The sequence below is a fragment of the Mytilus galloprovincialis genome, chromosome 5 (genome assembly GCF_965363235.1).
Source record: "Mytilus galloprovincialis chromosome 5, xbMytGall1.hap1.1, whole genome shotgun sequence".
In the NCBI taxonomy this organism is placed as follows: domain Eukaryota; kingdom Metazoa; phylum Mollusca; class Bivalvia; order Mytilida; family Mytilidae; genus Mytilus; species Mytilus galloprovincialis.
Window position 1 is genome coordinate 93,139,688 of NC_134842.1, and position 15,023 is coordinate 93,154,710.

Sequence of the window (15,023 nt, forward strand, 5' to 3'; positions counted from 1 at the left end):
ACTCAAGTTATTGTCTGGGAACGAAATTTCTTCAGACGACGACGACAACGTCATACCAATAAACGCATAAAAAGGCTTCCGTTTGGTTTCGGACAATGTTCATGATTACAATGACAATAGTTATATGTAACAAAAAAGAACCAACTGAGGTAAAGAAAAAAACATTCACATTTTTCGAGTAAAGAAAACAAGCAAATTTTATAACTTTGAATACATTTTATATAAAAGAAGTATAAAAAAGTTTCATGTATCTCAACATCTACGTTCTTATATTTTTTCAGTCTTTGTATATTTTCTTCAACAAGGAAATTATAACTTCCGGTAACGGTTCCATGTAGTCGTAAACAAAGCTGCATTCCACTTGTTTCCGTGGAATTGAATGCGGGAAATATATGGGATCCTCAATCCACTTTGTATCGTATGTTCCACTTAACCATACAACCTTGACATTTCTTGTACTGATCTCCTTGAGTGAAGCGATCCATGGGCGACCAGGTTTATAATCTCTCTTGGTATATGGCCTCACGGCGACTATATTTCCAACCTTTAATAGTTCATCTTTGTAATTTATCTGAGCAGCCGCGTCTTGATTTTCATCGATTGCTCTGTTATTTATCTGGCAATATTCATCGTGATTTTCGTCTATTCCTCTGTCCACTCTTTGGAATTTAGCCTGCTGAGAGATATTCTGACACTCTTTTCTTTTAGAAGAATGTTCTGAAATATTAAGCATCAACTATTTCTTTTGTGGAAAGTTCTTCAAACATGTGTTTTGATGTATAAAGACATGGCAATAAGGGCCTTTAAAATCAGGTATAATTCCTATGCTTAGAACACATACTAAACATCGACACGTTAATATATAAGGCATATTTAATTGGGGGAAATTAAACTTTGATCTGTATGATGTGGTAATAAGCATTGTGTGCATTTCATAGCATTCGATTGAGGCAAACAAGTTCGAAAACGGAAATGAAAAATGCAGCAATTTTTCCTTTTGTAAAGGAGCATAACTCTAAAATGGTTAAATTATTGCCACCAAAATTCAAATTTTACCTGTGTTTTGTGGTATTAAGGAGTGTGTATACATTTTATAACATTTGGTTCAGACAAACTAAAGTTAGAGAACGGAAACGAAAAATTCAGCAAATGTTCCATTTATGATTTGTAACGGGACATGATAACTCTAGAACGGTTATAGTGGCGCCACCAAAATTCAAACTTGATCTGTGGGTTTTCTTTAGTAATAAGCACTTTGTATAAGTTAGTTGAGGCAAACTAAAGTTAGAGAACGGACGGACAAGGGTAACACTTAATAGCCCTACGCTACTGCGAGTGTATACAAATATCTTCTTGATTATATACTGACCCTCAATCTTATATACATCCTTGAATACATGAGCAAACTTGTCTTTTCAATCTTCGGACCAAATTGGATCAAGATACAATTTTTTTTTATATTTATCAGTCATGTTATTCTTAAGTTTACACACTCTCTTTGAAGATAATTTGCATTGGTTTTGGATTACTTTTTAAAATGTAGTTTGTATTTCGTTTACAAACATATTAGTTTGTTCTTCCGTCTTTACAGCAAATCTACAAAATCAGGAATAGCTTATAAACAGATTACTTACTAGTGATACTGGACAATCCGTGCTCGCTTATTGTGTCTGTGTTAATTCCCTTTTCACTACTCAGTCTTTTATTTGAAATCTATAATGATAAATATCTTACGTTGCTACGCATACATATTCTTACATTTGTTATTTTATTCTTAGTAATAGTTCCTGATACTGTCATGTTTATTTGAACACATGAATATTTATAAAAATGTAGGATAAAATAGAATTGACTTGGATGGGCAGGTTTCCTGCTACAATCGTCTCTTCACTGGTGAAAATCATTGTTATTGAAAAAGCGCTCATTTGTTTTTCAGAAGATCAGATTTTTTTTACCAACCATTGTTAAGTTCTGACATTGCACTGGTGTTAGCTATATCTACGATCGACTGTATTTTAACTTTGCAATATTAAAATAAAAAAAAACCATTTTAAATACATGTAGAGTGGGTGGAGAAATTCGCCATGGACACATTTCCGCCGGTTTTTTTTCTCCAAAATGTGTGTGCCTTTGCCCAGTACTTGCCTAGATAGATGATCGAGGCTGTGTGTAATGTTCGAACTGTTGATATACCTCTCAATCCCATTTCCAGGGTTATTCGCACATAAACAGAAATACGGAGATATTTTTAAACAATTTTTGTTTATTATGTAAGATTTATATGGCAATCATAGACAGTCTTAAAGTAAATATGTGTTAGAAAAATCGAATAGGAACGATATCTCAAGCGTACTCATGTCGTTACAAACATTCGTTTTATAATATACCAGGATAATGAGGATGGTCATATCCTACATTGCGGCGAAAATGTGTCCCAATGGTACACGCAAAACTTTATTTCTTCTTCACTTTGCATTCATTTTTTGAACAACTACCCAATGTTTTGAAGATGATTCCTTTATCAAATTTTGTTTTCATAAAGTAAAATTTCTGAAAACTACATTAAAAGTTACAACTATAAGAATGTAGGTCGGATGTAAGTGGAACTGAACAAATTATGCGGCGAATATGGGTTACTCACTCTATGTCGTATGGAAAAAAATGTTTATAGTTATTTACCTTTTGGTCTATTGATCCTGTATTTTCAACCTCTATTAAAACGTTAACTACATCCCCCTTCATCTCACCATCAAAACTTTCTTCTTGGTTAATAACGCTTTCTGGAATAAACAAGCAATTAATAAACTTAATTTTTCGGTGACTATAAATTTATCTTACCTCCTAAGGCTCCTATACATTTCTAGGAATGTGATTGGTTAAAAGCGTCCACGTGAAGACCGTGTATATTTGATATTAGGTTAGTAGGGAGGCGGGGCTTATTTCATACACAGTTAGTAGTGGAGTTACGTTCCATTATATTCCATATTAAGTAGTAAGGAGGCGGGGCTTATTCCATTCACGGTTACTTTAGTAGTGGTGTCCCTTTATAAAAACAAAACGGAACTGAGGAAAAACCATAAAGGTTTCAACAGACGAAGAAATTGATGATTAAGATTGAAATAAATTCATTAAACACATTTAAACCTCACATGTTGTTATCGTTGGCTATTCTTGTAGGATCAATGGAAGTAGTTTCTTAATGCTAACAGAATTGAAGAATGGCTTGCTCATTTTGATAGATCACAAGTCTAAATTTTTCACGTTAAGATAGTCGGTAAGATAAATTCGTTACATAGTGTACTAGTGACGTAATACGCTATATATGGGGTCAGTAAATTCCATATGGGGATTCTATCTTCGCTCTCACCCCATATGGAATTTACTGACCCCATATATACCGTATTTGGTCACTAGCACACTATGTAACTAATAATACCAAGACAACTTGTCTGTTCAGATCAAATTTATTGTAAACTGGGTATATCTGGACCTAGATATTTTCATTTTGCTCAACCTTATATACTGTAAATAATGAAATATAATAATTTAAAGGCTGTTTTCGTATAGCACGGCACAAATTAAATATCTCATTAAGCATATAGCTTTAAACTTTTTATCAATCTGAAAACATTTGCTTGTAAAACAAAATTCTTGGGACGTTTTAACATCTTATTTATTACTTTTTGGAGTGACATTCTCATTTCTTTAATGTCTGCTTCTCAATAGGTTTTGTAAATGACTCCCCCCCCCCCTTCCAACATTTTTTTTTAAATCCCCTAACACTACATTCCCGACCCCACCTCAGATTCAACCGATTCAAGCATTGTATGTCTTCATTGTTTCATTGTCAAATGTGATCTTGATACTATGATTGATGGTTGCATAACGGCCAGTGGCAAATATTATAGCTTAAACAATTACACATTAATGAGATATAAGCACATCCAGCTGTTGTGCTAGACCAACGTGCTGATTCGGATTTTTAATGAGTTACCTCACAAAGCTTCACTAAGCGAATACATAAAGACTCTATTAATCACCAACAACTCGAATACAGAGTCAAGTAAAACACAACCATAGAAAACAATAGCAAACAATGATAGTAAATGTCAAGCAACAAATACTCGTGTGGTTGCATTAGAATGCGTCCCCGTGCCTGTAGTGTATGCCCTTATATTTTTACAGTTAGGAATTCAGTGGTTGTCGTTTGTTTATTTGTTATATATTTTTTTTTATCCATTTTTTGTACATAAATTAGGCCGTTAGTTTTCTCGTTTGAATTGTTTTACATTGTCATTTCGGGGCCTTTTATAGCTGACTATGCAGTATGGGCTTTGCTCATTGTTGAGGGCTGTACGGTGACCTATTATAGTTGTTAATTTCTGTGTCAATTTTGTCTCTTAATGAGAGTTGTCTCAATGGCAATCATACCACATCTTCTTTTTTTTATATTAATCAAAAAGATATAGTAGAAATAATTTCCAGCTCTAATATTTGCCACTATAATACAGAGCAACAGTTTTTATGAGTACTGGAAAACTTTTTTTTTTCAACTTCAGATAAATTTTAACAGTAAACAAAAGAAACACTTCAATCTATTTGCGTATCTTTCATGACTTTTTTAAAACTAGGAACAATCGATCTCATAAATATATTCTGTAATGCCAATAGGCCTAGGGCACTACTTAAATCACACATTACTAATACCTGTCAACTTTTCAAAATGTCCATGGGGGTTTTACCTGCAAGATAGCTCATATAGTCCTACAAAACCTTTAAGGGCACCTTCAAATATATTTTAATGTTGTTTTTTTGTTTGCTTCTTCATACATTTACAAGCCTATAACCATTGTAAAAACAATTGTTTTGTATAAAATTGTGGACCAAATAGCTCTTTCAAAATTTTCATTTGGGAGCCTCCATGGGGGAAATCTCCCGCAAATAGTGATAGTTGGCTGGTATTATTACCGACCGTGCGAAACTGGTGAATAGTCAATGTCGTTAAACCACAGGTAATTGTCTCAGAAAAAAATTCCTATATATCTGAATGTTAAATTACAATACATTGTAAATTGGGAAAGGGTGATCGGGACAAGTACATTTTTGTACCTGTGCGTTTACACTCCCTCAATAGTAAATCTCTTATTTCGGGGTGCTGACGCTAGTAATTTTACCTTTTTGACATTGATTGTCATCTTTCTCTTCTCCTCTAAAAGACTCAGCATCAGTATTTACATTAGTGTTACTGCTATTACTAGCCTTGTCTATCGTTCCGTGAATTTCTGCCTCATTCACATTTCCATATGATTCTATAATTTGGAAAGGTAGTGATCTATGGCCATCTTCAGTTATATAAACGTCGTCCTGAATTTCAAGTGATCTCCGCAGTTTTTCTGCTTTATTTTCGTCCGTCTGTTGTGCAACTTCATGAAATATCTTTGCACAAATTGGGTCTTGCTTTTGAGTCTTCTGTGTTGTACTGTTTTCGACTTCGTCAATTACATAGCGTGTCTTGCTTTTAGAGGCACAAACGTTGTTTCGGAATTCTGGTGATTTCTGTACATTTTCAGTTTTATTTTCGTCGGTTTGTTGTGCAACTTCATGAAATATTTTTGAACAAAAGTTTTTGTGGTTATTAGACTTTTGTGGTGCTATAGCATTGCTTCGACAGTGGTTGTTGTTCATAAAATCAGACTGTTGGTATTGAGGACAGATCGCTGCTATTGACTTCTCTTTTTCAGGTTCTGTAAAAAGTATAAAGCATAATATTAACAACATGAATTACATACATTTTCACAAAAAGATAAAGTCAATCCCACATTCTAATAATATGGTAGCCACGATCGGTAAAACATAAACGCGAAATCGTTTGAGCAAAAATCAAATTCATTTCGCAATTTCGCTTTCTGCAATAACCTCTTTGTCATTCACTGCACACTACTATCAAATTTCTTCCGAACTCATTCAAAGTATTGCTGAAATAAACCTATGATATAAATTACAGTTTAGTTTCATCAAAATCTGAAAAGATTTGTACACATGATTTCGCTAACGGTGCAATTTTCTGTATAAATAATGTTTCAAAGGCCCATAACTCTTTTGAAAATAATTGATGGGCACTGATTTTCAAACTCGTTCAAACATTGCTGATATGAACATAATATAAGCTTCATAAAAAATGTGGCAAGAATTGTACACATGAGAGCGCTTACATGACCAGACGGACAGACTGACGCCCGGTATTTCTATGTCCTTCTCAACGTATTGCGTCGGGACAAGAAGATACCTACTTAATAAAAATATTTACCTTTAATTTTTTAATCTGAACAGACAAGACTTTAAAATTGTTATAATCTCGAAAAGACAATATTTTTATATTGAATGTTCAAGTGACAAGAGCTAACCGGTGTATTCGTAAACTTAAATGTAAAAATAAGTATACATGTTTTTTTGGAAATTGTAAAATGCTAAGGACTTCGTGGAACACTCTGAAAAGTGGTGACAGAAAGATCTTTAGATTTTGTATCATATTTAACCCCACCGCGTTTGTGTGCCTGTCCCAATTCAGGAGCCCCTGGTCTTTGTCATTCTTGTATGTTTTTTTTTTAATTTTTATTAAAGTTCATTTATATGTTGCGGAGTTTAGTTTGACGTCCATTACACTGAACTAGTACACATTTTGTTTAGTGGACAGCTGAAGCCTCCGTCTGGGTGCGGGATTTCCTCGCTAAGTTGAAGACCCATAATGATTGGTGGACTTTGGTCGAGTTGTCGTTTGTTTGATACATTCCCCACTTTTATTCTCAATATCTTAGTTCCGTTGGTGGACTGTGGTCGAGTTGTCGTTTGTTTGATACATTCCCCACTTTTATTCTCAATATCTTAGTTCCGTTCACTAGCTTTCAGCTTTCTACTACATGTAGTACTAGCGTACGATACAGGCGATATAATGTTACTTTCATCATGTAGCAGTTTATGAGCCTATACAAGAACATTCTTTAAACTTGAAATGCTTTTTTCACGGTACCTGGTTTGACCCTTTTTAGTCGGATCAGTTATCGGACAACCTATATCCGATAAATTCGGAACAAACGAGTCGTTTTTCAACAATATTGTCTCATAAATATCGACCTCAAATTTCTTCAGCTCACAGATAAAAACAAATAATTAATTTTTAACTGGCTGTCACTTGTGAGATGTTTACGACACAGAGACAGTTGTCATTTCCAGATATCAATTTAAAAATTAACAATTAAATTTACAATCCCGAATAGAAAGATATCATATCACAACCGATGTTATGGAAAAATGATGAAAAAAGTATGTATTGCTATGTGTTTCTTTATTCTACATTGGCTAGAGGTATAGGGAGAGGGTTAAGATCTCACAATATATGTAAATTTAACCCCGCCGCATTTTTGCGCCTATCCCAAGTCAGGAGCCTCTGGACTTTGTTAGTTTTGTATGTTTCTTAATTTTAGTTCATTTAATATATGTTTTGGAGTTTAGTGTGTCGTCCATTTTCACTAATACATAATTTAGGGGCCAGCTGAGGACCACCTCCGGGTGCGGGATTTTCTCGCTGCGTTGAAGACCAATTGGTGGCCTTCGGCTGTTGTCTGCTCTTTGGTCGGCTTGTTGTCTCTTTGATATATTCCCCTTTTCCATTCTTAATTTTATTGTTGTTTTTTTTCTTCAATGAATCTAAGGCTGTTGATAAATGTTTTCATATTGAACAATTGATTGGTAGTTGGCGTGCTTTATATTGAACGATTTTAATATTTTTGACACAAAACTGATTTATATTGGACAAATCAGTGCAGTTTCAGTTCAAAATTGTTTACAGACCGTTAATTTCAACTGCTTCCACATGGCTGTTTATCTGACATATTTTACGATCAAATGTCACACTGGTAAACTGATATATATATATATATATATATATTGTAAGGGGAATGTGCTGATAAGTTACATGATAAATTTGTTGCAATTTAATTGAGAGGAAACATGTTTTCTAAAGGTTACATAAGTCATAAACAATTTCATTTACTTATTTACACAGTTATGATTTAAATCTTTTGCCTACTCGATAAAAAAATTCTATCTTTACTAATATATAGTTGTTTTTATCTTTCAAAATAATATGTTATATGTCCAACCGTCCGTGAAAGACTAGCTATCATTGTAATTTTTGTAAGTGTTTCCTATTGTCTATTTCCCTATATATGCCACATGTTGTGGACGACTATGATTGTTTTAAGAATAAGTATTTTCTCTCGTTGCTATAATTTTTGGATTTTAATTACGGTATTTGAAATCTTTTGCATAATATTATATATTATATGCATTTTATCGTTTTTAACTTTCTGTGGAATGTTTGATACTGATATGATGGATTCACGTACATAGCAACTGTTGCAGTTATTCAAAAGCAAACCACAAGGGTGATTGGGGAATAGAAATAAGGTCACCATTGATCTTCCTCCGACCGGCAGTAAAACTCTCACCGAAAAGTGGAGTTTGTTTTGGCTGCGGGATGTACAACTTTGCAGCCACATCCTGACAGAATTGGAAAGTTTAATCCAATGCATCGTGTAAAGAGATGCCACGCTCTCTTGACGTTACGAACTCTTACAACAACTCTTTGAGGGGTTCAAAGGTCGCTTAGCTGTTGTCAGGTTGAATTTCTGTCCCTATAAAATATACCATCATTTTCCCGTGAAAGTCCAAATTTCTCGAACCTTCTCTCCAGAAGGCCTCCATTTAAGAACCAACTTACCTATTGTATTTATTGTAAGTTTGTTCTCGTCCTGAACATGCTTGAAATATTTTCCACTGGACGTTAAGCAACCAACACTCAAACAATCAAAGGCAAACAGTATAAAAGTCTTGCAGACATAATTTTCACATTTACAACTCTTTTGGCCCCGACGTGTTCATGTGTATAAATAAGCATCATATAAAAAGGGTGGGGGGGGGGGGATGGGGGTACAGTAAAGATGGAGGTGTAGTAAGCAGTAATTACAGACAAAAATGGGGATATTTTGATCGGCAAAGTGGAAAGTATATTGAAAAGGCGATGTTTTAATAGACAAAGAGGTCTTTGTGAATACATGTGAATGTACCGAGCCCTGTCTTATGCACTTTGTGTTTTTATGTCTAGCTTGAGTCAGTAGTAATGACGTTTATATTCCATTCGTTGATGTGTTTGAACTTTTGATTTTGCAATTTTAGAAGGGACTTTTTGTTAATAATTTATTCTTGGGGTTTGGTATTTTTTCCACGATAATGGTTGACGTTTTTAATCTGTAGTTCTATTTGATATGTTTGGAAATTCCAGTTATTTTTATTTTGTATTTAATATCCTGTAATACATTGCAGCAGGAGCACCATCTTAAAGGTCTGTATCAGGACCACCAATTTGGGTATTTAAATTATAACGACATATTTTTTCACATTGTGAAACAAGCTGCACAACTAACATAACTAATAAAAAAAACAACTAACAACTAACCACATACAGTGGCGTGGCGAGGATTGGGGTTCCGGGGGTTGGAACCCCCTTTTTGTCGATTAAGGCTTTTGAATTGGGACATATGGTTGGAGCCCAACTATATCCTGGATTTCAACCCCGCTTATAAAAATGGCTGAATCGGCCCCAGCCATAGCTGTGGGTAAATAAAAGATGTTTCTTGAAAATATTCAAAGCATGCAATGTTATATATTTTATAAATTATTTATATATTCCATCTCATGAATTTACAAATAATAGTATAAATCAGCAAATTTTAAAGCCTTACACCATGTGTTTGAATAATCTTATGAATATAATGGATATTTTGTTAGAAAATGCACCGCGTTATTTTATCAGTTTATATTTATGGTTTTAAATGTAACACACGTGTTCTGAAGATAAAATTCATCATGTACTTACCACTAACAAAACGTCCAAATATTTTGTACTCCGAGATCTTCAGATCTAACCATATAACAAACTTAGACAAATCAAACGGAGGTAACGAAGATATAAGTCGGTTGAAATCTTCTTGTGCAGAATAAAAGTTTGTCGTCATTTTGTTGGTATTTTAACTTCCAACATTTGTAGTGAGAATCTCGTGGCGTAGACAATCACTATATAGCTATTTATAGATTTTGGTTTTCTTGTATCACGTACAGTACTATAATACTGTTTTGTTTAAAATTAGGCTGCTAGTTTTCGCAATTGAAATGCTTTAAAAATTTTCATGTCGAGGCCTTATTTAACCGACTACGAATATCGTGTCAAAGGCCATACGTTTTAAATTCCTATAATTGCTTACATCCACTTTATTTGAACTCTGGTGGATAATCGTCTCATTTTAATCATACGTACTCGATCTCCTCAATTTTACACATATTTTTCCCCATATGGTAAAACTTTATCAATATGAATAAAACATTTGATTGACCATGTTGATATTACGTTCAGTGGCAAATATTGCATGCATACCCAGGTCGTATTAACAATAAATGCAGCAGGTAGGTGCTTGACCGAGATTATGAAGTAGAATTTCGACTGTAACCGAAGGATTAGCATGGTTAGGGTAAGTTGAATGTTTTGCAGAAAGTTTTTTTCAGTGCGAAAAGCAACCTGACAGTCTGTTTGTCCCAGACGTATCTATTAACAGCTCATTAAAGTACTCGGTAGTCAGGCTTTCGTTGCGTAACTTTCATAATCCACGACTTAATCCATCATATTCAAAAGATGGATACAAGATTCATTTCGCAGAGAAATGTTAAAGACAATGTTCAGGTCACCAGAAATAAAGTGACGTACAGGATAGTGTATTATTTTGGAGGTAGTCTCGAATAGGTGCAATCATGTAGGAGGTTTAGATATAATGTAAATGTAGGTATCAGTCAATATTGTAATTCCTAGGCCTCAGACAACACAATTATTATTCCCCTTGGCTACAATGCATTTTTTGGTTAAAGTCAAGTTGAATAAAAAAATTGCACCGTTACAAACATGAAATAAATTCAACTGCTTATAAACCATCATTATTTTAATAAAATACGCTTGTCCCAGGAGAATCCATCAGTGCTTTTTGTTTTGAGAGCCCTATTGAAATGCCAATGGTAGGATTTGAATCTTGAATAAATGATGAAGGCTACTTTCGGAGCACCTGAGATCACCCCTAGTTTTTGGTGGGATTCGTGTTGCTTATTCTTCAGTTTTCTATGTTGTGTCATGTGTACTATTGTTTGTCTATTTGTCTTTTTCATTTTAAGCCATGGCGTTGTCAGATTATTTTCAATTTATGAGTTTGACTGTTCCTCTAGTATCTTTCGTCCCTCTTTTCTACCCTACTTTCATTTTGGCCAAATCACTACTTTCACTTTCAATAATAATTGTTTTTCACATGTTTTACTTATTTCAATATATATGCTGATTGGACCACTTAAGTAGTAAACATTTAAAAACAAAGGGAGTTAATTGTGGTCTGATGCCAACTAATGGTATTTTATTTTTCAGTGGCAGTCTAATTTTCCCGTTTTTTCTGGTATATGCAGTCAAGAGCAACCGTTACGTTATTATGTTCCTTCAAAATTGATTTTACGCTTATATACATTCTTAGTGGTGTATAAACATTGGTAACCCCTGTTTTAATGTATTCATTTAAAATCTTACTGTTAGCTGTTATCTATGCAGAAGTTTTTTTAGAAGGAAATAAACTTTATAAAAATAACAATAACAAAAATAAAAGATATGCAAATGGCTTGAAAATAAGGAAATTGAGAAAAATAAATGTGTTTTTGGTAAAAGTTACTTTTGACTGTGTTTGCATTTACTGCTGAACGAATTGTTTTTAGCATTTTTTTTTAAACTCTCAGCTTTATTTCTATATTTCGGAATGACTAATCTAAAGGTCGTACAAATACAAATTTGCCGAGCCTTTCTCTTGTTTCGAGGCGAGTACGATTATATGTTTTTTTCCTACAATACACATAATATTATTTTTTTATCCTGTAATTTACACCGGGCATTTTAAAATTTAGATGTTAAAATCCTATAGTTTGCTCTGATTTAAAAAAAAAATAACCTTCATCAGACTGATAAAAAAAAATAAAAATATTCAGAATATCGTCTGTTCACCTTTCAGTTGGAGTAACAGGAGAACTTATTTGCATAAGCACAAGTGAACCTGTAATGTATTTGTGAACTTGTTGTTAATATGCGGTTTGTCATTATCATATAAATTATAGCATACGCTCCTTTAAAAAATTATACATTTTTATCATCGTATTCCAATAAAATATGATTGGTCATTTCCAAGCTGTAAGTTCGACTTTTTGCTTATATTTTCATTTTCATTCGTGTTGAGATTTAAATTTGTATTGTATTTTTCTCGTAGATTGTTGATCTTGATTTTGTTTATTGTTTATTGTTTGTTGGTGGGTTTTTTTTTGTTAATTTTTTAAGGTTTTCCCTTACGTGAGGAAAGACCTTATTGTTTTTCTAATGTTTTTTTTTCTTCCAACATTTTTTTGACATGCCCTCCCCCCGTTTCTATGAAGTCATCAAGACCAAATATTGACCATCAATAGATCTCATTATGACGTATTACCAGATGAGGCTGTGTAGGTTTTCATCATCCCCTTTGTATTATGTCCCCTTGAAGCATTTTTCTTATTTGCATTTTTCTTAAAAAGTATTAGAGATAGAATAGAATTGAAAATGGCAGCATGTACAGGAACAGATGGCAATGTTAATAAACATAAATAATTAGGTTATTTACCCTGATAAAAAGTTATTTCCCTTGAAAAATTATACATTTTTGGAAAAATTATATTTCGAGAACCGGAAGTCGTAGGGGTGCAATCAACAGTTTTTTTCTATGACGTCATATTTTGAGGGACCATGTATAAGTGACCCTTAGTGGTGGACTGATTAATAAAGATACCTGTATAAAACTAGATATCACTGGAATCAGAATGTTCTCTAGTTTATAATGGAATAAAAAAAAAGTGTACTTTTAATAGTATAAAAAAGTTTTATCCAGAGAAACTGGGAAAAACATTGCCTAATTTAAGCTTAAAAAACCTGAAATCAGGTCATGTGCACACCCCTGAAGACATGATACCTGCACATTTTTCATAATCAAAGTTGTATGAATTTCATAGATTTTTACCTGGTCTTTCAAAAAATTCATGCTTCAGGCTACGTTCGCCTGCTCCGAAAAGAGCTACAGTGGCTGCAAATAAGTTTTGAATTTTCACTGCCAAAAAAACAGACTGTTTACAGTGTTGTCTCCCCTCAAAACATGAATATTTAATCTAATTTTTTAAATTATTTTAATCATTCAACCTGTTTTAATTGAAGTTAATTAACATATCTTTACAACCAAATACAAAAAACATGATACTTTTTCACCAATTATGTTGATAAAAAGGGACTTCCCTCCATGTCTATTTTTAGTTGGGGAATAACCCCTAGTTTTTTATACGAAACTGTTTATAGCACCCTAGAGACTTGGGACCTTCACCAATATTCTTTAATTCGTGTGACCTTTAATTTGCACCAAGGTAAAAGGTGTAGAAAGAAATTACGCCGCAATTTCAAGCTTGCATATTAAGAAAACTATAAGAGTTTGCTGCATTCATACTGTGTATAAATTGTTCCTTTCGACGAGCTCTACATTTTATACATTAAGCTAAAAAATGTCCGACTGTCTGTTCAAAAGTTACAACAACATAATTCTTAAAACTATAGTAACAAGTGTATATCTTTTAAAAGGTAACAGATATCAACCTACTATAAACTGCAAAGATGATCAGTAATTCAAGACCTTCAATTTGAGGTCAATGTCAGGCCATGATGAAATTAACCTTGACCTTCAAAGTGTAGTATGACTTTGACCTTGTCACATTTGAGAGACCAAGTAGTCCTGAGTTGATTGGTGGTAGTCCCATGTCTCTACCACTTCCGGTTCTCAAGTTTGTTATTGCATCATATATTTGATGATTCATTGTGACCTTGATGAACCTTGGAAGTGTCGAAATCTTGTTCTACAATGTTGTCCTTCAACTGCAGATCATTTATCATTTAACAGATTTGAGATATCTGCTGTCGTTTTAGAGATAATGCAGTTTGAAATAGTGCGAGCGGAGGCATGTATTTCTGAATCAACAACAAATTACCACCTAAAATGTTTTAGAAATTGAAGAGGGTAACATAGTTATATGTTTGACCAAATACCGAAAACATTCCATGAAAAAAAACCCCAAAAAATCAATTTGAAATATTCATGTTTTGCATTGACTATGTAAGTTGCATAAGTTCTATTTATATAATTGATATTGCGTCATTTTTGGCACTTTGCAAAATGGGGTCATATGATACATCAAATTAAAGGTCTTAATGAGCTCTACTCAAAAATGAAAATTTCAAACCCCTTTTTCATCCCAGTGGGCAGGGTGGGGTCATTTAGTGCAAAACTTCAAACTTCTCAAATTGTTAGGTTGTCGCATATCAAATGAAAGTCCATAAAGCGTACATTTCGAATATCAAATTGACGTCCCCAAAAAAGGGTTGGCTGGGGTCATTGAGTGCAAAAAAAACATTTCTTTGAAGGTAAGGTTGTTATATATCAAATGAAAGGTCATAACGTGTACATTTCAAATATCAAATTCCTGTCCTCCAAAAATGAGTTGGATGGGGTTATAAGTTACAAAAACCAAACTTTCTAGAACATGGCGTTGTCGCATATCAAATGAAAGATCATCAAGTCTTAAATGGTACATATATCATACTTCCGATCTCGAAAATGTAATCCGATGGGGTCATTAAGTGTAAAAAGCGAAAAGTTTAGAAGGTATGCTTGTCGTATATCAAACGAAAGGTCGTACAAAGTACAAAGTACATTACGAAAACATCACTTTTACAGGAAAGACCTTTCAATTGTTTTACAAACAATTGAGATACTAGTTGTTTTATTGTTTTTAATATTCTATTTTTGTTACAGTTTTTTTTCAAAATTGTT

At 33.5% G+C, this 15,023-nt stretch overlaps 1 protein-coding gene across 1 annotated transcript; it reads right to left on the bottom strand.

Moving 5' to 3' along the window:
- Window positions 1–257: 257 nt before the first annotated feature.
- On the bottom strand, window positions 258–10,107 carry LOC143076735 (uncharacterized). The gene is made up of 5 exons (XM_076252591.1): window positions 9,935–10,107; window positions 5,175–5,744; window positions 2,680–2,780; window positions 1,635–1,713; window positions 258–717 (listed from the first exon to the last, which is right to left on the bottom strand). Exons 1-5 carry the CDS (start codon window positions 10,071–10,073, stop codon window positions 278–280), a joined length of 1,329 nt encoding a protein of 442 aa, XP_076108706.1. The 5' UTR covers window positions 10,074–10,107; the 3' UTR covers window positions 258–277.
- Window positions 10,108–15,023: the final 4,916 nt, after the last annotated feature.

Bases quoted from the DNA above. Each gene is read 5' to 3' on its own strand.
- LOC143076735 (XM_076252591.1), bottom strand. From the start codon at position 10,073: ATGACGACAAACTTTTATTCTGCACAAGAAGATTTCAACCGACTTATA. The intron at 5,745-9,934 runs GTAAGTACATGA...TACTTTTTACAG, and splicing joins ATTTGGACGTTTTGTTAGTG to AACCTGAAAAAGAGAAGTCA. The intron at 1,714-2,679 runs GTAAATAACTAT...TTATCATTATAG, and splicing joins CAGGATCAATAGACCAAAAG to ATTTCAAATAAAAGACTGAG.